Source organism: Engystomops pustulosus, chromosome 11 (assembly GCF_040894005.1).
Source record: "Engystomops pustulosus chromosome 11, aEngPut4.maternal, whole genome shotgun sequence".
NCBI lineage: Eukaryota > Metazoa > Chordata > Amphibia > Anura > Leptodactylidae > Engystomops > Engystomops pustulosus.
In genome coordinates, this window is record NC_092421.1 from 8,864,946 (window position 1) to 8,887,668 (window position 22,723).

Below are 22,723 nucleotides of genomic sequence, written 5' to 3' on the forward strand. Positions count from 1 at the left end.
ACTAGGGGTCATATGTAAGTCGAGTGTTCTTAAGTAGGGGACCGCCTGTATTATTATATGCAGAAAGAAGATTTCTGGGGTTATTCATGTTCATAATATACCATAAACAAAAATCTCTAATTACTATTCAATAGTTTCACAGCTGAGAGAATGAACGCTAACGGCTAATTTCATTAGAGGGCAGCAAATTCCTGTCCACCTTGGAAAGAAATGACTCTCCTTAGAAGTGATGGGAAGTCTAGCTCCCTATTAAGTATACAATAGGGAGCCTCAGTCCAGTCAGTTACCCCGCACACCATTTTTAACCCGAAAGGGGGTGCGGAGAGGCAGTTAGGTTCCCATGAAACAAACCTCTTACTTTGCAATTTTAGTCAGCTGTTGCCAATTTTGGTCCCATCACTCCCTAGAATCCAGAGTGTGGGTGGGGACTCTAGAAGACACTTCATGATACCCTCTGTGCTACGAGATGCTGTGTGCTGACAATGTGTTTAGATTGCCAGGGTCCAGGTTTATATATAATTTTATTTTGCTTCTGAACATTGTACTGGTATCAGACATATAGAAAAAAAGATACGAGACAGATCAGAGATGGATACAAAACACAATGACCACTCAGCTCCCTCACCTAATCAATAAAATAAAGTAAGTCCTGCTATAAAGACCTTATCTGTCTCTAGCTAGAAGAGGTAGTCTCTGCTAAGCGACAGGAAGTGCCTGTGCCCAAGCTGGTCTTTAATGCAGGAGGCAGAAAGCACTGCAGCATGCAGATAGGAGAAGCTATTCATGAAAAGATTCTGACCATCTTTATCAAATTTACAGTCGTATCCAGGGACAACCAAAATTGTACACACCCAGAATGACAGACCGGTTGGAATTTGTGAAATGCTGTATTTATTAATGGCAGTGAATGTTCTTTATGGGAATACCCCTTCAAATCAATCTTAATTTAGACCATTAGGATGCCATTAATTGAGTTGGGAGATCCAAAAAGTTTCCCTCCGGAGCAAGGCCCTTTTCCAGTTTCCTCCTCTATAAGGCCTATTCACCCTTGCAATACTGTACCACCTAAAATGTGTCCATTTTACTTATCTGTGGATTTCATAAGTGTTTAGAAGATTTGAGAATATTGTACCAAATCAGAGTCTTAGGTGGAGGAATTTGCCCACAGGAACTGACTTTATGGTATGACTGGGCTAATTAAGTCTTCTGGGGGCATGGAGTAGTCTCAGATCGCTCCAGGGGGGGGGGGCGGTAAAGGCTACTCCACACCCCTAGTAGCTGTTACTAATCGCACCTTTCTTCGGCATCAGTTGAGCTCTTTGCTGTGCCAGCTGCTAGGGAACCGTTTCCCAGACCTTAAATGCTTTAGGTGGGTAGAGGCAGGTCAGTAGAGGCTAGTCCACACCCCCAGTAGCTTTGGAAATGAATTTGCATATTGAGAAGTTAAACTATTTCTGCAGCAGCTGCCCAGATAGGAAAATTTCTCAGAAAGTAAATTCCTCATGGTAAATGTTTTAATTTTCCAAGTGTAATATCTTGAAATTCAGAAATTGAATTGTGGGAAGCTGATGACTTTTGTAGAGTGACAGATAAATGGTTCTTCTATAAAGGTGTAACAGTGTTAGAGATCTTGAAGGAACGGGTCTTTAGATTTTGTTCGCACATCATAATTCTGTTTGTCACTGCTTTCACTATAGAAAAATGTGACCTCCACAAGAATCTCATTCAATGTGGTTTCCCCTTCTTGAAATTGGTGGCATCAACATGACAGTATCCAAAAAGCTCCCAAGTGAATTGTAAATACCTGCAGTTATTACACATTGATCTTTTGAAAAAAAAAAAAATTGAAAATTAAAGTGTGGGAATAACCTGGACGGGTCATAGTGGAGGAAGAACCTAGATGGGGGCCCCCTTTATTTGTATACATTTCATATAACCATCATCGCTCTAATAAGTAAAACACTAGTAGTATTTCGCTGTATTTATTTAATGCAGCAATAAAATGATCACCTTCTTAGAAGATATTGTATGGTATGAAGCACATACACACGCTTTGGAGTTTTTGAAATACAAGTCACACAATTCATAGGAGGACAAGCTCCAAAATCCAGCATGTTTTTTTGTAAAATCTGTCCACAAACTGAATTCCTTGATGTATATTGTACACTTCTGTAACAACGTCTAGCAAGTGGTTAGGCTACATAAAACAAAATCACAATCTTGCAGCAGATTTCTACAAAACTAAAGCAGAAGCGCATATTTACACGCAGATATATACAAAATGCTAAAAGCGCCTCATTTAAATAGTCATAAAAACACAAAGATATATAAAAACACTTAGATGGAGGTAAACTATGATGCCAACTTTGATTGCTCTCCAGAGCTCAGCTAGCCGCCAGAAGTCAAGTTTTGAGAGAGAAGTTTATGTAGTGGTTATACAGACATGAGGAAATCCTTCACCTAGAACAAGACAAATGGAAATAAATCAGATAAGTTACAGAGAAATCACTACATGACCTGTAATATTCAGCACCGCTTACAGAGAATTTAAATGGGTTTTCCAGAATCGTTAGTATAGGCCAAGAGGTATTGCATTGTCTGGTTTATGACTAGCCAAGGAAAATACATGACACGCTGCTCAGTAATTACAATTTAGAAGCTGTACAACATCAGACAACACCTTCAGGGGCAAACAGCTGCCTTCGTTAGGATAGATAGACAAATATTACACACATTAACAGCTGGTGAGCAAAAAGTACAGTGAGTATCATATGATCAATTATCACAAGCTACAACCATCTGTGATAAGGTAATTTCCTGACTCTTATTAATCACTTTACTTTAAAACAGTTTAGGCGCAATTTTGGCGCAGTTTAGGCGCAATGTTAGATTCAGGCACTTACATGTGATCCTGCTACAAGCTCCTCTCTGCTTCTCCCACAGCCCAGAATGAAGATAACACTCACAGCAGCACCCAGGTGTGTGACACCCAGCGACGACCTCAGCAGGGGCTTCTCCTGGAGGGGATCCCCCAGTGCTGGTCTCCTGCTGTACCCCTGTAATTCTGCACAGTATCCCCCTCAGAAACACTGGTGTCTGAGGGGGATTCTGTGCAGAATTACATGGGGGACACTTGTATGTCGTATCTGCAACATTCTGTGTGCAAAGTTCTCTTCTCTCTTGCTCTGAGCTGAGGATTCTGCAGAATGTTTTGTAAATAGAAGGTGATGAACTGTAAATAGAGTCTGCAGCTCCTGTCTGTAATGTATCTAATGTATCTATTTTATGTCCCAGTGTCTGGCTGAGCTCTGCTGCTATAAATGAGCTCTTCTGCAAAGGGGCTCAGTGCTTTCTTCTCAGATAACGCCACCTTCGGGCTGGAGTGTTTTTGCGCCCGTTTTTGCGCCTAAATGAAAATGTTGCAAGTGATGAATATCATTAGGCGCAGCAAAACATCTGGATTGGTAAGATAGATGAGGGAAAGCTGGTTATTTTAGCTGCGCGGCTAATTTGACGTTTAATCACAAAAATGGTGCGCCTGAATGAAAAGGCGCAAAAACAACAGAAAAAACGAGTGATACATGTGGCCCATTGTCTGATATTGTCAAGTTCCAAATTAATTCTGACTACTAAGCAGTGTGTCTTAGATTTTCCTGGTCTTTACATTGTGTTGGAGTTTCTAGTCCTGCCTTGGCCTCTAGTCTCCAGGTGCTGCAGCAGCTCATTACTAACCCAGAACCTGAAAAGCGATAAGGACATGCTGTACAAAACTATTTCCAGTTGAAGTTCTGCTCTGTATGTTAGATCTATCGATAACCAAAAGAAATGTACAAAAAGGGTGCAGCACAGCAGCCTCTTCATTGCAGCCAGCAGTCACTTGAACTGTATGCCTACCCTACAGCATGAAGGTAGCTGGACCAATGTGAACAGAGGCCATGGCCCCATCAAAGAGCCAGTTTACTGAATTCCAAAGACCAGCTCCCCACTGATAATGATGGAAATCCTTAGACTGTATAAAGGCCCTTACTTTATCAAGTAATGCTTCTTGTTGGATCTTGTCATTTTTGAAGTCATCATTGACATCCAAGACCAGAATCGGCGTGTGTCGGAGAGACTCAAAATCCAACCTAGGGGGGGAAAAAAAAAACCAAAAACAAATTAAGATGTTTTGCAGTTTGCCCCAACCAAAACCTCTTTAGTGTCCCTTTACAAAGAGATTCTACCAAGTCCATTAGTTATATGCTTTTTTTATATTTGTTTTTTGGTTTCTCTCGCTCCCACTTGTATTGATGTGAAACCAAGTTTCTCTGTCTATGAACGGCAAGGATTAAGAATAAAAATTCATGCAGTCAATTGTTTGCACAAGAGGTTTGTTTCCTTCCAGAAGTTAAATGTAGCCCTTGGATTTACCAAAAATAAGTTTTTAATGTACACTGCAGTTGATATTGCAACAAAATCCAACAGGCAGTCTCGTATATAGGCTCTATGGGGAGATTTAGCAGAAGTAGTGTCAGAGCAAAAACGGTCCTAGCTGTCTGTAGCAACCAATCAGAGCTCGGCTTTCATATTCCCACAGTTGTCAAGGCAGAAATTGCTATGGGCAACTAGAACAGTTCTTAGACACTTTGACTTGCAAACAAATTTAAACTTGAAAAACTCAAGTGGGGTTTCATCCGAAGAGGCACATTTTGTAAGAGTAACTCCAGCCAAGTTTCTTTGTCCCTGTGACAAAGGGGTTTTAAAAATTCAGGGATTAACCAATAAAGCTTCATTGAAGACTCCTTACAGACGATCATTGTAGCTTTGGACTAAATTTCGGCAAATTATTTACATCAAGAAAAGTTAAGAGGTTGCCAGAGCAGTCTGTCTAACTAGGGTTGTCTGCAACTTGGGGACTGCCTGTACATTGAAATTAATTACAACTTACTGTTGAGTTCTGTCATACAGCCATTTCTCATGCTTGTAATGCAGACTTTCCAAGTATTCCAGCTCTATTCCTTGTTCCTCCTCTCTGCCTCGTGAGTGAAGTCTACCCATACATTTCTGAAGATGGAAAGAATGTTTTGAGTTCTATTTAATAGTCATCTGCCTATATAATATTATACAATGAAAAAATTCTAAAGTTAGAAGTCTTTGTTCAGTTTGTTTAATACAGTAGTACATGCATCACTCTGAAATCACTTCACGAGACCCCCCTGCAAGGGGCAGATGTTATGCCATGACCTATTGAAAGGCACTATTATGCTTTTAATTCAATAAAATCTTATTGAAACTAAAAAAGCTACAAGTCCCCCTTCCATAAAAACTTTGATCAGGAAGCCTGAATGGAAAGGTAGCATGCATGTGACCCCCACAAGACTGACAAAGCATCAGATTCTACCATCTCCCATAAAGATTGCATGCAGCAGGCAACAGCTTGTTATTGTCCAATTCTTAGACCACAAGTTATTACACATCTGGGAGACAGGTATTGGAGTAAACCCCTTTTATCAAGTAAACTGTACCTGTGGGGATGCTCTGAGATATATGATCCCATCCAGCTCAATTTCACCCTCAAACTGTTTTAGAAGCCACGTGTGCCAGTCCTGATAGATCGCCCACTCCGTCTCATTGATGTTCCCAGATTCAAATAAACTTGATGCAAAGATGTACCTAGATGGGCAATAAATAGTGTCATACACCCCTGCACTTGAGAAACTTATTCCAAATATAAGATGATTTGCATAAGAGGCTCACCGATCACTGTACACTGAGCGTTCAAAGAACTGTACAGGATGCTCAGCTTCGCTCAACTTGGGAGACACCGGCTTCAGCTGAGCCCTCACACGGCTCAAACAAGCATAAGTCTGGAAAGTGTAGGCCCATCTCGTCGGCTTGTCATACAACATCTGAAGGAGGTTCCCACCACTCTTTTGGGAAGTTGACAATTCCTTGAAAAGAAATAGGAAAAATAAAATGACAAGTTTATATAGACAAGACTGATAAGAGCCTAAACTTTAAGGCCAGCTGTGCACTAGAGCAGTGATGGCGAACCTATGGCACGGGTGCACGAGGTGGCACTCAGAGCCCTCTTTTTGGGCATGCAAGCCATCAACAGAACTCAAAAAAACATCCTGCAGTCCAGGAGACTCAAGAAATGCTGCTCTCAGTGCCATTTTAAAGAAATACATTCTTGATTGCGTGGGACTGTAGGAAGAGGTAGACCATGTGGAAAAGGGAGGATTATCTTTAGAACTCCTCTTGGCCCCACATTTCGTCCTGTACAGGGGGACCATAGAGAGATGCTACAACAGTCAAAATTTGCCCTTCTTTCAACTGTTTTGTTGTCCTCGAGAGGCCAATATGATTGAATATTTTGGTAGAACAGGTAGCAATATACCACTTAAATTGCCGTTCTGGCACTTTGCAATAAATAAAAGTTGTGGCCGTAGTTTGGGCACGCGGTCTCTAAAAGGTTCGCCATCACGGCACTAGAGTATGCGGCTCATGGAAACCGACCCGTCTGTTGGTCAGATCTCAGACTACATTGGATGAGAGGCCTTGCATCATACAGAAATATAATGCAAAGACTCTCTGCCAGTCGCACAGCAGCCCCAGCACTATAACCTTCTTACAGAAAGGGAAGTTACTCTACAAATGCAAAGTGCGGCTTCACTTATTCTGTAGCAAATTGAAGGATCGTTTACTTCTATATCGCTAACAGTTTTAGAGTGCAAGATTTTTGAGGGATTTGGATAAATTCATACACTGCTGTAGTATTACACCAATATGCTACATGTGCTGCGCTGTATGATGGGTCACAGTACCTCATGCTCGTTTTCAGTTGTCTGGACGTTACACCACTTGGCAATGGGTTCAGGAACAACTTCCCATTCATCATTGGCTTTTTCGAGAATCCTGACAAAAGTCGATTTCCCAGCAGCTGGCGATATTAAAAAAAAAAAAAAAAAAAAAAAGGAAGTCAAACAATGTTCTCTGTATGGGGCAAAGGGAGACATGCCCAGGCTTAGGTCCCGTGCACACGAATGTGGCCACACAGCCAGGTGTAGGAAGGGTGAGCGCTTCTCACAACCCCCATTGAAAGCTGATCACCACCATACATATGGCAATAGATAAGTGTTCAACATTTTGCAGGTCAGTCGCTTGACCACATGGCGGCACTTTTATCAGGAGCCCTAGATCTCTATGAGGGCCATGATGCTGCTGCAAACTGCCCAGTTAAGAAGTAGATGGGAGGGGCTGGCCAAATATCTACCCCAAAGTCAGGCAAATATGACTCGTCTCAGAATTTTCACATGAGATGAGTGATGTTTAGTGGTTGCAATGTTAGTGTCACTTCAGAAGCCCCGATCTTCTGTTCTATAGCACATAGAAACACGCTGCTGCCATCATATTAAAGCTAAGGAGCTCATCTTCCCGACCCCATTATGGCTTATGGTTCTGTGAGATGAGTGATGTTTAGTGGTTGCAATGTTAGTGTCACTTGGAGCTCATCTTCCCGACCCCATTATGGCTTATGGTTCTGTGAGCTACAGAACTGCACATACAGAGCATTAAACAGTTAAACAGGCTGGATCTTTATCTGCAACCTGCATTTTCTATGTATTTAGCTGCTTGGATCTCTGATTCTGTAGCTCAGAGAACCACAATCCCGTGGTTTCGCAAAAGGGAATTTTATAAAAGGACATTAAGTAGACAATAGAAAGTTATACATGCAGCTTTATTCTTTGTAGTGGCAAAATATGTGTGGGAGACGCAGGTCCAAAACCTCCCCCAATGGATGAACAAAGCGAGAGAAACTTATGGAACACCAAAAACTTCCACAAAATCTACAAAAAACCACAATAACCAGGGTGTTCAGATACTCAGCACAATAATATAAAATAAAAAATATATGGTACAAGATCACATTTCTGTGGGGCCTCAATATTTCCCAGTAAAATACTAGAGATCTGATTCTTAAAAACTAAATAAATAGCCAAAAATAAATAAAAGGCATCTGAAATGTGCAAGTATATAAATAATTTAGAATCATGTAAGTTTATAAAATGTCACATCTTCCCGCCAGCCCGCTGCTCCAATAAAATCAAAGTGTTAAGTGGCGGGAGGACGTTATGTCCGGCAGTAAAGCCGCAGCTTACACTCGGGCCCCGTTCACACCGCACTCACCGATGTTGCCCTCTATGGAGAGCTTCTTGCAGCGCTTGTGGAAGCTCAGGTCCATGGCGGGGCTGTAACACGTCCTTTTTGGCGGAGTCGCCATGATTGAGAGAAATCGTACAGAGAACCGCGCCGAGCACTGACACACCAGCTATGAGCGGCGCCAACACTGACCGATATATATAAGCTTCAGGGACTGGGCCAATCAGAGCACAGCAGACTCGGCTGCAGCCAATGACAACGCGGCGGGCCGGGCCGAAGTAGCCAACCAGAGTCGGTGGGTTGGTTGAAAAAGCGCGGGATGTTTAAAGCGCGGTTGTGTTTGGAATGAGCGCAATAGTTCGGACTGTGGTCTGTGTGTGGCAGATAGTGACGTCACTGCGAGCGGGAAAGTGCAGCAGCAGCAGCTGATATGACAGACCTGCAGGGTCATGTCTCATGAGGAGAATCTGTGATGGGCAGTTTACATTACTATTTGCTGAGGCCATGGTCATACTTTGCGTTTTTTGCTGTGTTTTGAAATGCATCAAAATAAAACGCATCCCATAAAAGCATGTGTTTACTGCAAAAGACACCATTTTTTGGTGGACTGATTCAAAACGTAATGAAAACACGTCAGGGCGCGTGCACACTTTCCGCTAGCGTCACGTTCGCAATGCGACGATAGCACACAGGGGGCGGGGCTCGGGGCGATTGCATATGCGTTTCCAGGAAAGGCATATGAAAGAGCCCCGCCCCCTGTGCCTAGTGTTGCGTTATGAACGCGACGCTAGTGGAACGTGTGCACGCGCTCACTGAAACGCCTCCCGTGAACACAGCCTGATGAGAGGTAGCTTTCCGGTTTTAGGACCTAGTCAGTTTGATTTTGAGGACATATACGTTTCTTTTTTACCTTTAACTTGTGTTTGCTATGACTTTATTTGTTAATGACTCTAGGATCAGCACCCTCTGATCTCTCTAAGGCCGGCGCCACACGTGGCGCTTTTGTCTGCGTTTGCAAACACAAACGCAGACAAAGTCACGCCCACCGGGGCGGGCCTCGGCCTGATCGCATCGGCGTTTCTATGGAAACGCCTGCGATCGGGACCGAGACGCCGGTGTTTCGCGTTAAATTAGTGTCTTCTCCTGCAGACCTGGAGCCATCTATGAGAAAAAAAACTCAACATCTGCATTAATCACCCTTCTTTCCCCCCCCCCCCCCCTCTGAATCCTGGAAGACTGGCGACAGAATGAAGGATTCAGAGCTGTGCACCTTATCAGTGTATCCTGGGGCATCAGGAGTGCACACTGGAGTCTGAGCTGTCTGGCCTTGGCTCACATGCTTGGGCTGTAATTGGGTGAGGACACTGTGCAAGGTATGTGGGGTTTGCACTGTAACTGAGTGATCTAGGGTCTAGGCTCTAGGATCAACTCACTGGCCTTGCTGAGCAGATTGCTGGCTGCAGCTACTGACACCTGAGGGGCTCCCCTCATGACTGAGTCTAACCGGGCCTAATAGTTGGCCACTGGGGAGGCCACCACGTTCCTGGACTTGACACCTGTGGCCTGGCCTAGATACTCAGTGCAAAATAAAACAAAAGTTTGATCCAGTGGAATGTGCCTAGGGCCGGTGCAGACAGGATTTGCCACCTTAAGGCTATAGAATGCATCAATTGCCTCTTGACTAAGGGCAAATGGAGAAGAGGCAATTCAATTATCAAGGGGCAACATCAGGCTGGAGGCAGACCTTATCCCAGGCTGCAGGAGCTGGCCAGTCCTAGAAACATGTGAAGAGGCTTAGGGCCTCAGGGCAGGGGCATATTCTGGACTGCCAGCTTTCTTCCCTCTGTCAGGTGTCTGCCTGTGGCTGAGAAGCAGTGGCCTAGGAAGACCACCTTCTCCTGGCAGTACTGGAGTTTGTCTTTGGAAACTTTACAACCCTTCTGGAACAGAAAACACATAAGGTCAATAAATGCATCCTGGCAAACAAAAACAGTAGGTCCTCTGCATACTGAAAAGGAGAACATCCAGTAAGGGGCTAGTCTGCCAGTCTACTCCCTGTAGGGCCGTGGGGTATTGGCTGGGGGAGTTTTACCCCCCTTGTGGGAATCTACATCAGGTATACTGGAATACTACACTGGTAAAGGCAAATAGGTACCGGCAATCCTCATGCAGGGGCACAGAGAGGAAAACATTTGCCAACAGGGAAGAGTTCTACAATGAAAGGCACTAACTCTATTTGGGGGGGGCTTTCAGAAGAGGGGGACTATTCTTGCTGACATCCTTGTCCATTACCACCCCCCTTGTCCCACCCTGTTGGGGCCGTCTACGTTTCCTAGAGTGTGTCTCTTTATATTCTTATCACAAGCAAATTCCTTTAAGTCTTTTAGATTGTCAGCTCTGTCTCCCCCACTCAACACAGATGCTTTCTGTGTGCTTTAAGGCCACTTCTCACAGACACAGATAAGACAAAACAAAGCCCATCTGCACAGATATCTCCCCCTGATTAACTCTTTCAACTCCAGAAAGCAGGTACCAGAGACATTGCAACACTTTTTCTAGTAATTTTTCTGCAATTGTCAAGATCAAATAAGTTTTAAAAATAAAAAATAAAATAAACAAACAGCGTTGCACACTCAAGACCCTTAGCAAATGTTTGAAATTGGTGAAAATATTCACCTGCCGGCATTTATTTCAAACATCCGCCAGGATGCCTCAAGGGTGACTCGGCTGCTATCCTACAACCAGCCTACAGTGTAGAGTTATAGGCAATTAACTTTCAGGGACTTGAAAAGAATATACTGTCTTAAGATAGCCCCACTGAAAAATGGTAGGGCGTGTCATCTTCTCTAACCCCCAGATACGGGGGTGGAGTCTAAGAGGGTGCTGGTCTGCATTCCAAAAGTTTTTTTTTTTTTTTTTTTTTTTTAATGAGCACTCTCTAGGATTCCTGTCCCTCTGTCCTGGTCCGTCCGTAGTCACTGGTCTAAGTCTCCAGCAATCAACCCCATCCACTTTCCTTTGTCATTAACTCTCTACTTACATCAAAACAACCTTCTGCCTGGGTGTGCCACTTTTTGTCTTTGAGCCAGCCACCATTTACATCAAGTGCTGTCTCCTACCTCTGCACACTCAGGGAATCATCTAACATACCCAAAAAATTCAATACCTCATAACTTCCTTTAACCCACTCTTTACCTTTCCCGTGTGACACTATGTCAGTTGCCTTTTTAGGTCTGCAGTGTCCAGCTACAGTCTTACTTTGCTAACTACCCATTTTGTGGAATCTGTGGAATACCTGATTTTGTTCAAGGGCTATAGATATCCTCCGTACATACAGCTCCAGACTACCCCACTACCTATCAGTAAGTACAAATTAGAGACCTTCACACAATATTTCAGAAATCAAGGCGTTAACGCTCAACTGTAAAATTCCCGTCAGTGTCCCTCTTGTCTCTACTGTCCTTTCCGCATCACAGGGCCGCATCAATCCCGAAGGAACGATACGTAAATTTGGCCAGAATTTGTCTCTGCAAACTTCCAGATTCTATCAGCACTTACATGAACAAAAATCTCAACACCATCACAAACTTTCTGAACTATCTCAACAATCCACAAGAGGGCACTGCAGACCTTTTTCTACAACATACATTGTCACGTCCAGTCTCTGTCCATCACCTTACAAGATATCATTTGCCGAAATTATAGTGAACATACTATTATATATGGACATGTAAGGCAAAGTACATAATATCACACAAGGAGATGACCTTACCCAGTCCCTTTCAGCCAGTGAAACAGAACTATAGTCAAGGTAGACAAAAATAGACTTGACTTACCCCGATGAGCGCTCATTGTCAGTTCTGGTCACTGGCCGCCTGGACTCTTGCGGAGGTCACCTCGATGGTTAGATGTCCATAAAAGTATGGCCACCCAGGAAACGCCAATTCTTATAGATTTATATCTGGGGCTCAAACCCCTAATCATTGTAAGGTGACTTTCAAATTAAATGAGTCTGTGTCCAGCGCTGGAATTTGACTAACTTGAAGGAAAGACAAGACCTGTCCTTGCAGGAAGTTAGCGACAAGACTGTTACTTTATTGTGGGACTGACACATTTATAGAAAACCATAAGGTACTTTACATAAGGCGTGTAATTAGGAAAGCAGCAACTATAATTGGGTGTTCTCACCCAGGAAATGTAACACTATTGGATGTAAGCACACAAAGGAATGTAGAACCGTTGGCTGTTTTCACATAAACCAAATGTCCAGATGTTCACCTGGATACCGTCCACTAGGTGGTGCTAGCGAGCACTAAGTCTTTGTTTGCAGAGGGAAACACCCAAACTTAGTTATCACTACACAAAGTTATATGAAATGAATGCTGAGTCTTTAAAGGGAACCTACCACCACGAATCTACCTATAAAGGTAGATCGGGTGGTAGGTGGATGTATGGGACGTGAGGATAGCCCTTTTTAGAGCTAATCCTCACGCCCCCGCTAGCGTAGCATAAACTTTATTGCCCTAATATGTTAATTTAATTAAGCGGCTACCGGGGCGTGGAGTAGCCGGACACGAGGCTACACGGCGCGGCTACTCCACGCCCCAGTAGCTGCTTTCCCCCGCCTACCCTGTGATCTTCGGCACGCAGCTCCTGGCAGCTGCGCGCCCTCGTCCGAGAAGCCGGAGTTCTGCGCATGCGCAGTAACTCCGGCCTCGTTCCCGAGATCGCGCATCTTGGCCGGAGTTACTGCGCATGCGCAGAACTCCGGCTTCTCGGACGAGGACGCGCAGCTGCCAGGAGCTGCGCGCCGAAGATCACAGGGTAGGCGGGGGAAAGCAGCTACTGGGGCGTGGAGTAGCCGCGCCGTGTAGCCTCGTGTCCGGCTACTCCACGCCCCGGTAGCCGCTTAATTAAATTAACATATTAGGGCAATAAAGTTTATGCTACGCTAGCGGGGACGTGAGGATTAGCTCTAAAAAGGGCTATCCTCACGTCCCATACATCCACCTACCACCCGATCTACCTTTATAGGTAGATTTGTGGTGGTAGGTGCCCTTTAAAATGTCCGACAATATGTAAGATGGCGTCTGAGTCCAGTGTAATATCTTTAACAGTTTGAAACGCATATACAACAGCTGATGAGAGGTGATTTGCCTAATTACATTACTGTTTACCTTTGTAAACGCAATGTTAACGCATGTGTTAACGTGTTGTTAACGTATTCGTTAACATCACATTTACGATGCGTTTTGTAAACGGAAATGTTAACAGTGATGTAATTGGGCAAATCACCCCTCCTCAGCTGTTGTATATGCGTTTAAAACGCAATGAAAACGCAGGTCAAAACGCAACATGTGAACGCGCCCTAAGATGTCAAGCGCCATGGATTACGGAGTCAGAAAGACAACAAAATATGTATGATGGTGCGTTCACACATTCCACAAGCGGCGCGTTGCTAACGCGCGCGGGGGGGGGGGGGGACGAAGCATATGCGATTGGCCCGAGTCCCGCCCCCTGTGCCTTAGCGACACGTTATCAACGCGGCGCTAGCAGAACGTGTGAACGCGCCATTAGGGTGGTGGCACACGTGGCGTTTTGTAACAGAATCAAAGTGCACTGGGGCGGCCCACGGGTGATGATATATGCGTTTCTATGGACACACATGCTATTGGCATTTACACAATACAAAACATCGGGCGCTGATTGCCGATCGCATGCGTGTGCATAGAAACATATATGTGATCGGATGCGGGCCGCCCCAGCACGCTTTGATTCCGTTCCAAATGGAATCATAACGCTGAGGGCGCGTACACACGTTCCGCTATCGTCGCGTTCATAACGCAACGCTAGCGCACAGTGGTCGGGGCTCGGGTCGATCGCATATGCGTTTCCCGGGAAACGCATGCGATTAATAACCCAATCGCATGCGTTCATCTGGAAATGCATATGCGATCGCCCCAAACTCCTCCCCCTGTGCGCTAGCGTCGCGTTATGAACGCGGCACTAGCGGAACATGTGAACGCGCCCTTATGTGTGGCATCACCCTTTAGGCTGCATTCACGTGGCCGTTCAGGGACGTATATACGGAGATGCATATACATACCCCATAGGCTGGCAATGGGCACATACGGTGCCGTGCGCCATATGTCCCTATGGAGAGTGCCGCACACCCCCGCCCCTCTCCACAGAGTAACATAGGGAGCGGCACAGTATTCTGTCGAAAGATAGGACATGCACCGGCGCCGTGAGGCCATTGCAGTGAATGGGGGGCGTATATACGTCCCCCATACATTCGTGTGAATGTAGCCTTAGACAATTGGTGCAGCATATCATAATAGTGTTTGGATTTACTAGATTTACAAATTCATGCAGGGGAATGTGGTGGGCATATCCACTAGTTAGGAGACCCCTGGGCAGGTAGGGCTGTGGTGTCCCGTTTGGCTGCGAACACCACACCTACAAGTATTAGGCTGCGGTCACACGTACCGCTAGGCATCCGTCATAACGTGACGCTAGCGCACAGGGGGAGGTCCTCGGCCCGAACGTACATGCGGTTTCAGGAAAACGCATGTGCGTTTCGGCCGAGGACCGCCCCCTGTGCGCTAGCGTCACGTTATGAACGGATGCCTAACCCCCTTCCAGTTGTCCTTAGTACACCTCTACAAGGCTGCTACTGGTTTGGTAACATAATGCGATTTGCACATTGTAATGAATGAGGAGAAAAATCCCCATATACTGTTATACTGTGGTAGGGCAGTATATGATAGGATCGATCAGACAACCTAGGGTTAAAGTACCCCAGGGGGGGGGTCTGAAAAATAGTAAAAATAAAAAAAAAGTAAAAATTCAAATCACCCCATTTCCCTAGAACTGATATAATAAGGTTTTTTCGCTGCGTTTAACCCTGTAACGGAAAAGAGCGCCCAATGTCGAAAATGGCATTTTTTTGCCATTTTGAAAAATATAAATAAAATTCAATAGAAATTAATCAAAAGTTCGCACAGTCCTAAAAACGGTAGCATTGAAAATGTCATCAAAAGTCACACAAAATGACACCACCCCCAGCTCTGGGCACTGAAGTATGAAAAAATTATTAGCGCCAGAAGATGGCAAAATCCCCCCCCAAATTTTTTGTACAGGTTTTAATTTTTGTAAATGTATGAAAACATTATAAAACCTATATAAATGTGGTATCTCCCTGATTCCACGACCCAAAGAATAAAGTAGACCTCTCATTGGTGGTGCACAGTGAAATCCGTGAAAAAATCCAAGCCCACAAGAAAACAAAGCAAATGTGTTTTTTTCACCATTTTCACTGCATTTTAATTTTTTCCCGCTTCCCAGTACACGGCCTGCAGTATTCAATACCATCTCTATGAAGTGCAATGTGTTACACAGAAAACAAGCCATCACACAGCTCTTACGTAATAAAAAATTATAGATTTTTTTAAGGTGGGGAGTGAACAATAGAAATTAAAAAACATAAAAGGGCCAGGTCATTAAGGGGTTAAAGCATGAAATTACAGTCCATTTAAAAACGCATGGGTTGTAAGAGCATGTTTGAAACTTTGAGGGCGCGTTCTGCTAGAGGCGTGTTATGCACAGGGGGTGGGGCTCGGGGCAATCGCATATGCATTTCCAGAGAAACGCATATGCGATCGGTCCGGGCCCCGCCCCCTATGCGCTAGCGTCTCGTTATGAACGCGCCCTGGAGGGTGGGTATTAGTCCAATAGTTAGGGGAAGGTCAATCCAGGCAATTGCTGCAGCTCAGGAGAAGTCCTGCAGACGTGAGTGGGAGGTTTGAATTAAATTACATCTACCTCCAGGATGCAGGATTGTAAACCAAGTACATTTACATGTTAATCTAAGCCCTCTATTGAAGGGGTCTTAAAAAAAATAATTTTTAAAGCCTTTTTTTTTTTTAAACAAGGGCATAGGAAGCTTAAAGAAGAGCAGATCATGCCAGAGGGGGGCCACACCAGTATGTTAGTGTGTGTGGTTTACAATCCTTCATCCTGGTGGTAGAGGTCCTTTAAGGTAGGGATTAATCCAATATGACTGACAGATCAAAGAGCATGTCTTCTGCAGTGAGAATACATCAGGCTGAGGGAGCAGGGGGAGACGAGCTACAGCATGGAAGGGCTCTGTGCCTCTAGCCACACCCCCTGCAATGCAGCACGGAGCTCACAGACACTCGTCACTTCTAGTGTTGGGAATTCTGGCTCTTCTTTGTGAGCTGGATCATTAGGCTCCGCTCACTAAGAAGAGCCGGCTCTTCTGGCTACTGAACGGCTCCCTATTAAATATATAATAGGGAGCCAAAGGCCAGTCAGGCGCCCCGCATCACTCCACTTTTAACCTGATATTATCGAGTTAAATGGGGCATGATGAGTTGTTTAGGGGCAGGGTTAGTGAGCCATCAGCTCACTGAGATGAACTGGCTCATGTCGTTCACGCGAACGAGCCGGCTCCTTGTGCTGGCTCGTTCGCGAACGACCCATCATTAGCGCGAAGCTCACACACACTCATTACTTCCTGCCAGCACCACATCGTGAGCAGAGAGAAGCTGCATGTGAAGATCCGGGGGAAGGGGGAGGCAGGCAGAAATCTGTGAGAACACAGATGTAGCAGTGCTGACAGTGTGTTAGTACAGAAGCCGGATGAAAGTGTATATACACCTGTACCCTAATAATCTAACACACTGTCACCCCACAGAACTAGATGGATCATAATGTGTCTGGTTAGAAAGGCCCCGCCCACACCCTGGGGTTTTGCACTGACCATTACTGAGTGATAGGAGCTAAAAAAGCAATTAAACTGAGTAAAATGATCTTTATTGTATAAACATCACTAGGGGGTTGAGATGTGGGAATTTTAAAATGTCCCCCTCCGCTGCTCCGGGCTCTTAGTGGATATGGGTGCAAATGCAACCGGAACCAGTAGACCAGGTCTGAACTGGCAGAGTTATTTGTCTATGGCCTCAGCAAATTTTGTGGCGCAGACTATAGTAAATGTGGCGCCTGCCCAAAGCGACAAACAGGTAGAAGAGGCCTGAAAAACGGACAGAAGGGGGAGATTCCTTTACTGAAAGAAAACCGGGAGGGCGTTTTGGATACATTTAAAAACGCAACAAAACTGACACATGGGAATCCGCCCCGAGGGGTCATAAATGTCACCCATTCCGTCTCTCTCCGGGGACACGGAGCGCTACTACACATCAGTGGAAGACGCTGCTGCCTGGTCACCTGATCCAGTATATACATGTAACATATATACATACATATATACAGTGTGAGAGGAACAGGGAACTGCAGGGAAAACACAGATAAATAATAATATTTCCCAGATAACATAATAGCTAAGCACTGAGCAGCACAGACATAATAGTGTCCTAGCAGACGGTAACACCTCCACACGACAGCACATCCACCCTGCGCCATGTCCCCACAAATAACAGCACATCCACCCTGCGCCATGTCCCCACATATAACAGCACATCCACCCTGCGCCATGTCCCCACACATGACAGCACATCCACCCTGCGCCATGTCCCCACACATAACAGCACATCCACCCTGCGCCATGTCCCCACACATAACAGCACATCCACCCTGCGCCATGTCCCCACACATAACAGCACATCCACCCTGCGCCATGTCCCCACACATGACAGCACATCCACCCCGCGCCATGTCCCCACACATAACAGCACATCCACCCTGCGCCATGTCCCCACATATAACAGCACATCCACCCTGCGCCATGTCCACATATAACAGCACATCCACCCTGCGCCATGACCCCACACATAACAGCACATCCACCCTGCGCCATGACCCCACATATAACAGCACATCCACCCTGCGCCATGTCCCCACATATAACAGCACATCCACCCTGCGCCATGTCCCCACATATAACAGCACATCCACCCTGCGCCATGTCCACATATAACAGCACATCCACCCCGCGCCATGTCCACACACATAACAGCACATCCACCCTGCGCCATGTCCCCACACATGACAGCACATCCACCCCGCGCCATGTCCACACACATGACAGCACATCCACCCTGCGCCATGTCCACACACATGACAGCACATCCACCCCGCGCCATGTCCACACACATGACAGCACATCCACCCTGCGCCATGTCCCCACACATGACAGCACATCCACCCTGCGCCATGTCCCCACACATGACAGCACATCCACCCTGCGCCATGTCCCCACACATAACAGCACATCCACCCTGCGCCATGTCCCCACACATAACAGCACATCCACCCTGCGCCATGTCCCCACACATAACAGCACATCCACCCTGCGCCATGTCCCCACACATGACAGCACATCCACCCCGCGCCATGTCCCCACACATAACAGCACATCCACCCTGCGCCATGTCCCCACATATAACAGCACATCCACCCTGCGCCATGTCCACATATAACAGCACATCCACCCTGCGCCATGACCCCACACATAACAGCACATCCACCCTGCGCCATGTCCCCACATATAACAGCACATCCACCCTGCGCCATGTCCACATATAACAGCACATCCACCCCGCGCCATGTCCACACACATAACAGCACATCCACCCTGCGCCATGTCCCCACACATGACAGCACATCCACCCCGCGCCATGTCCACACACATGACAGCACATCCACCCTGCGCCATGTCCACACACATGACAGCACATCCACCCCGCGCCATGTCCACACACATGACAGCACATCCACCCTGCGCCATGTCCACACACATAACAGCACATCCACCCTGCGCCATGTCCACACACATGACAGCACATCCACCCTGCGCCATGTCCACACACATAACAGCACATCCACCCTGCGCCATGTCCACACACATGACAGCACATCCACCCCGCGCCATGTCCACACACATGACAGCACATCCACCCTGCGCCATGTCCACACACATAACAGCACATCCACCCTGCGCCATGTCCACACACATGACAGCACATCCACCCCGCGCCATGTCCACACACATGACAGCACATCCACCCTGCGCCATGTCCCCACATATAACAGCACATCCACCCTGCGCCATGTCCCCACACATAACAGCACATCCACCCTGCGCCATGTCCCCACACATGACAGCACATCCACCCTGCGCCATGTCCCCACACATAACAGCACATCCACCCTGCGCCATGTCCCCACATATAACAGCACATCCACCCTGCGCCATGTCCACACACATAACAGCACATCCACCCCGCGCCATGTCCCCACACATGACAGCACATCCACCCTGCGCCATGTCCCCACATATAACAGCACATCCACCCTGCGCCATGTCCCCACACATGACAGCACATCCACCCTGCGCCATGTCCACACACATGACAGCACATCCACCCTGCGCCATGTCCCCACATAACAGCACATTCACCCTGCGCCATGTCCACACACATAACAGCACATCCACCCCGCGCCATGTCCCCACACATAACAGCACATCCACCCTGCACCATGTCCCCACACATAACAGCACATCCACCCTGCGCCATGTCCCCACACATAACAGCACATCCACCCTGCGCCATGTCCCCACATATAACAGTACATCCACCCTGCACCATGTCCCCACATATAACAGTACATCCACCCTGCACCATGTCCCCACATATAACAGCACATCCACCCTGCGCCATGTCCCCACACATGACAGCACATCCACCCCGCGCCATGTCCCCACACATGACAGCACATCCACCCTGCGCCATGTCCACACATATAACAGCACATCCACCCTGCGCCATGTCCCCACACATAACAACACATCCACCCTGCGCCATGTCCCCACATATAACAGCACATCCACCCTGCGCCATGTCCACACACATAACAACACATCCACCCTGCGCCATGTCCCCACATATAACAGCACATCCACCCCGCGCCATGTCCACACACATAACAGCACATCCACCCTGCGCCATGTCCCCACACATAACAGCACATCCACCCTGCGCCATGTCCCCACACATGACAGCACATCCACCCTGCGCCATGTCCACACACACGACAGCACATCCACCCTGCGCCATGTCCACACACATGACAGCACATCCACCCTGCGCCATGTCCCCACATATAACAGCACATCCACCCTGCGCCATGTCCCCACACATGACAGCACATCCACCCTGCACCATGTCCCCACACATGACAGCACATCCACCCCGCGCCATGTCCACACACATGACAGCACATCCACCCTGCGCCATGTCCCCACATATAACAGCACATCCACCCTGCGCCATGTCCCCACACATGACAGCACATCCACCCTGCAGCATGTCCCCACACATAACAGCACATCCACCCTGCGCCATGTCCCCACACATGACAGCACATCCACCCTGCAGCATGTCCCCACACATAACAGCACATCCACCCTGCGCCATATCCACACACATAACAGCACATCAACCCTGCGCCATGTCCACACACATGACAGCACATCCACCCTGCGCCATGTCCACACACATAACAGCACATCCACCCTGCGCCATGTCCCCACACATAACAGCACATCCACCCTGCGCCATGTCCACACACATAACAGCACATCCACCCCGCGCCATGTCCCCACACATGACAGCACATCCACCCTGCGCCATGTCCACACACATGACAACACATCCACCCTGCGCCATGTCCCCACATATAACAGCACATCCACCCTGCGCCATGTCCCCACACATGACAGCACATCCACCCTGCGCCATGCCCACACACATGACAGCACATCCACCCTGCGCCATGTCCACACACATGACAGCACATCCACCCTGCGCCATGTCCACACACATAACAGCACATCCACCCTGCGCCATGTCCACACACATAACAGCACATCCACCCTGCGCCATGTCCACACACATAACAGCACATCCACCCTGCGCCATGTCCCCACACATAACAGCACATCCACCCTGCGCCATGTCCACACACATGACAGCACATCCACCCTGCGCCATGTCCCCACATAACAGCACATTCACCCTGCGCCATGTCCACACACATGACAGCACATCCACCCTGCGCCATGTCCACACACATAACAGCACATCCACCCTGTGCCATGTCCACACACATGACAGCACATCCACCCTGCGCCATGTCCCCACACATAACAGCACATCCACCCTGTGCCATGTCCACACACATAACAACACATCCACCCTGCGCCATGTCCACACACATAACAACACATCCACCCTGTGCCATGTCCACACATATAACAGCACATTCACCCCGCGCCATGTCCCCACATAACAGCACATCCACCCTGCGCCATGTCCCCACACATAACAGCACATTCACCCCGCGCCATGTCCCCACATAACAGCACATCCACCCTGCGCCATGTCCCCACACATAACAGCACATCCACCCTGCGCCATGTCCCCACATATAACAGCATATTCACCCCGCGCCATGTCCCCACACATAACAACACATCCACCCTGCGCCATGTCCCCACATATAACAGCACATCCACCCTGCGCCATGTCCACACACATGACAGCACATCCACCCTGCGCCATGTCCCCACACACGACAGCACATTCACCCCGCGCCATGTCCCCACACATAACAGCACATTCACCCTGCGCCATGTCCACACACATGACAGCACATCCACCCTGCGCCATGTCCACACACATAACAGCACATCCACCCTGTGCCATGTCCACACACATGACAGCACATCCACCCTGCGCCATGTCCCCACACATAACAGCACATCCACCCTGTGCCATGTCCACACACATAACAACACATCCACCCTGCGCCATGTCCACACACATGACAGCACATCCACCCTGCGCCATGTCCCCACACACGACAGCACATTCACCCCGCGCCATGTCCCCACACATAACAGCACATCCACCCTGTGCCATGTCCACACATATAACAGCACATTCACCCCGCGCCATGTCCCCACATAACAGCACATCCACCCTGCGCCATGTCCCCACACATAACAGCACATTCACCCCGCGCCATGTCCCCACACATAACAGCACATCCACCCTGCGCCATGTCCCCACACATAACAGCACATCCACCCTGCGCCATGTCCCCACATATAACAGCATATTCACCCCGCGCCATGTCCCCACACATAACAACACATCCACCCTGCGCCATGTCCCCACATATAACAGCACATCCACCCTGCGCCATGTCCACACACATGACAGCACATCCACCCTGCGCCATGTCCCCACACACGACAGCACATTCACCCCGCGCCATGTCCCCACACATAACAGCACATCCACCCTGCGCCATGTCCCCACACATAACAGCACATCCACCCTGCGCCATGTCCCCACACATCGGACTTCAGGGACAGCGCTGATTGCTATGTGACGCTCCTGCGGGACTCCGGGAAAATGGCGGAGTGCTTGTGTAGTGGCTCGGTTTCCCTCTAGCGTCCAGCTGCTGCCGGTGACGTCAGTCTTCCGCGGCTTTGAAGTAAGTTGGAATAGTTAATCGCACTGTGTGTACAGGT

General features: G+C 47.6%; 1 protein-coding gene across 1 annotated transcript; it reads right to left on the reverse strand.

Annotated features, from left to right (window-relative positions):
• Positions 1-1,966: 1,966 nt before the first annotated feature.
• LOC140106144 (deoxycytidine kinase 2) lies at positions 1,967-8,329 on the reverse strand. Its single transcript, XM_072130405.1, has 7 exons — positions 8,170-8,329; positions 6,807-6,922; positions 5,737-5,930; positions 5,505-5,652; positions 4,928-5,043; positions 4,028-4,127; positions 1,967-2,460 (listed from the first exon to the last, which is right to left on the reverse strand). Exons 1-7 carry the CDS (start codon positions 8,261-8,263, stop codon positions 2,434-2,436), a joined length of 795 nt encoding a protein of 264 aa, XP_071986506.1. The 5' UTR covers positions 8,264-8,329; the 3' UTR covers positions 1,967-2,433.
• Positions 8,330-22,723: the final 14,394 nt, after the last annotated feature.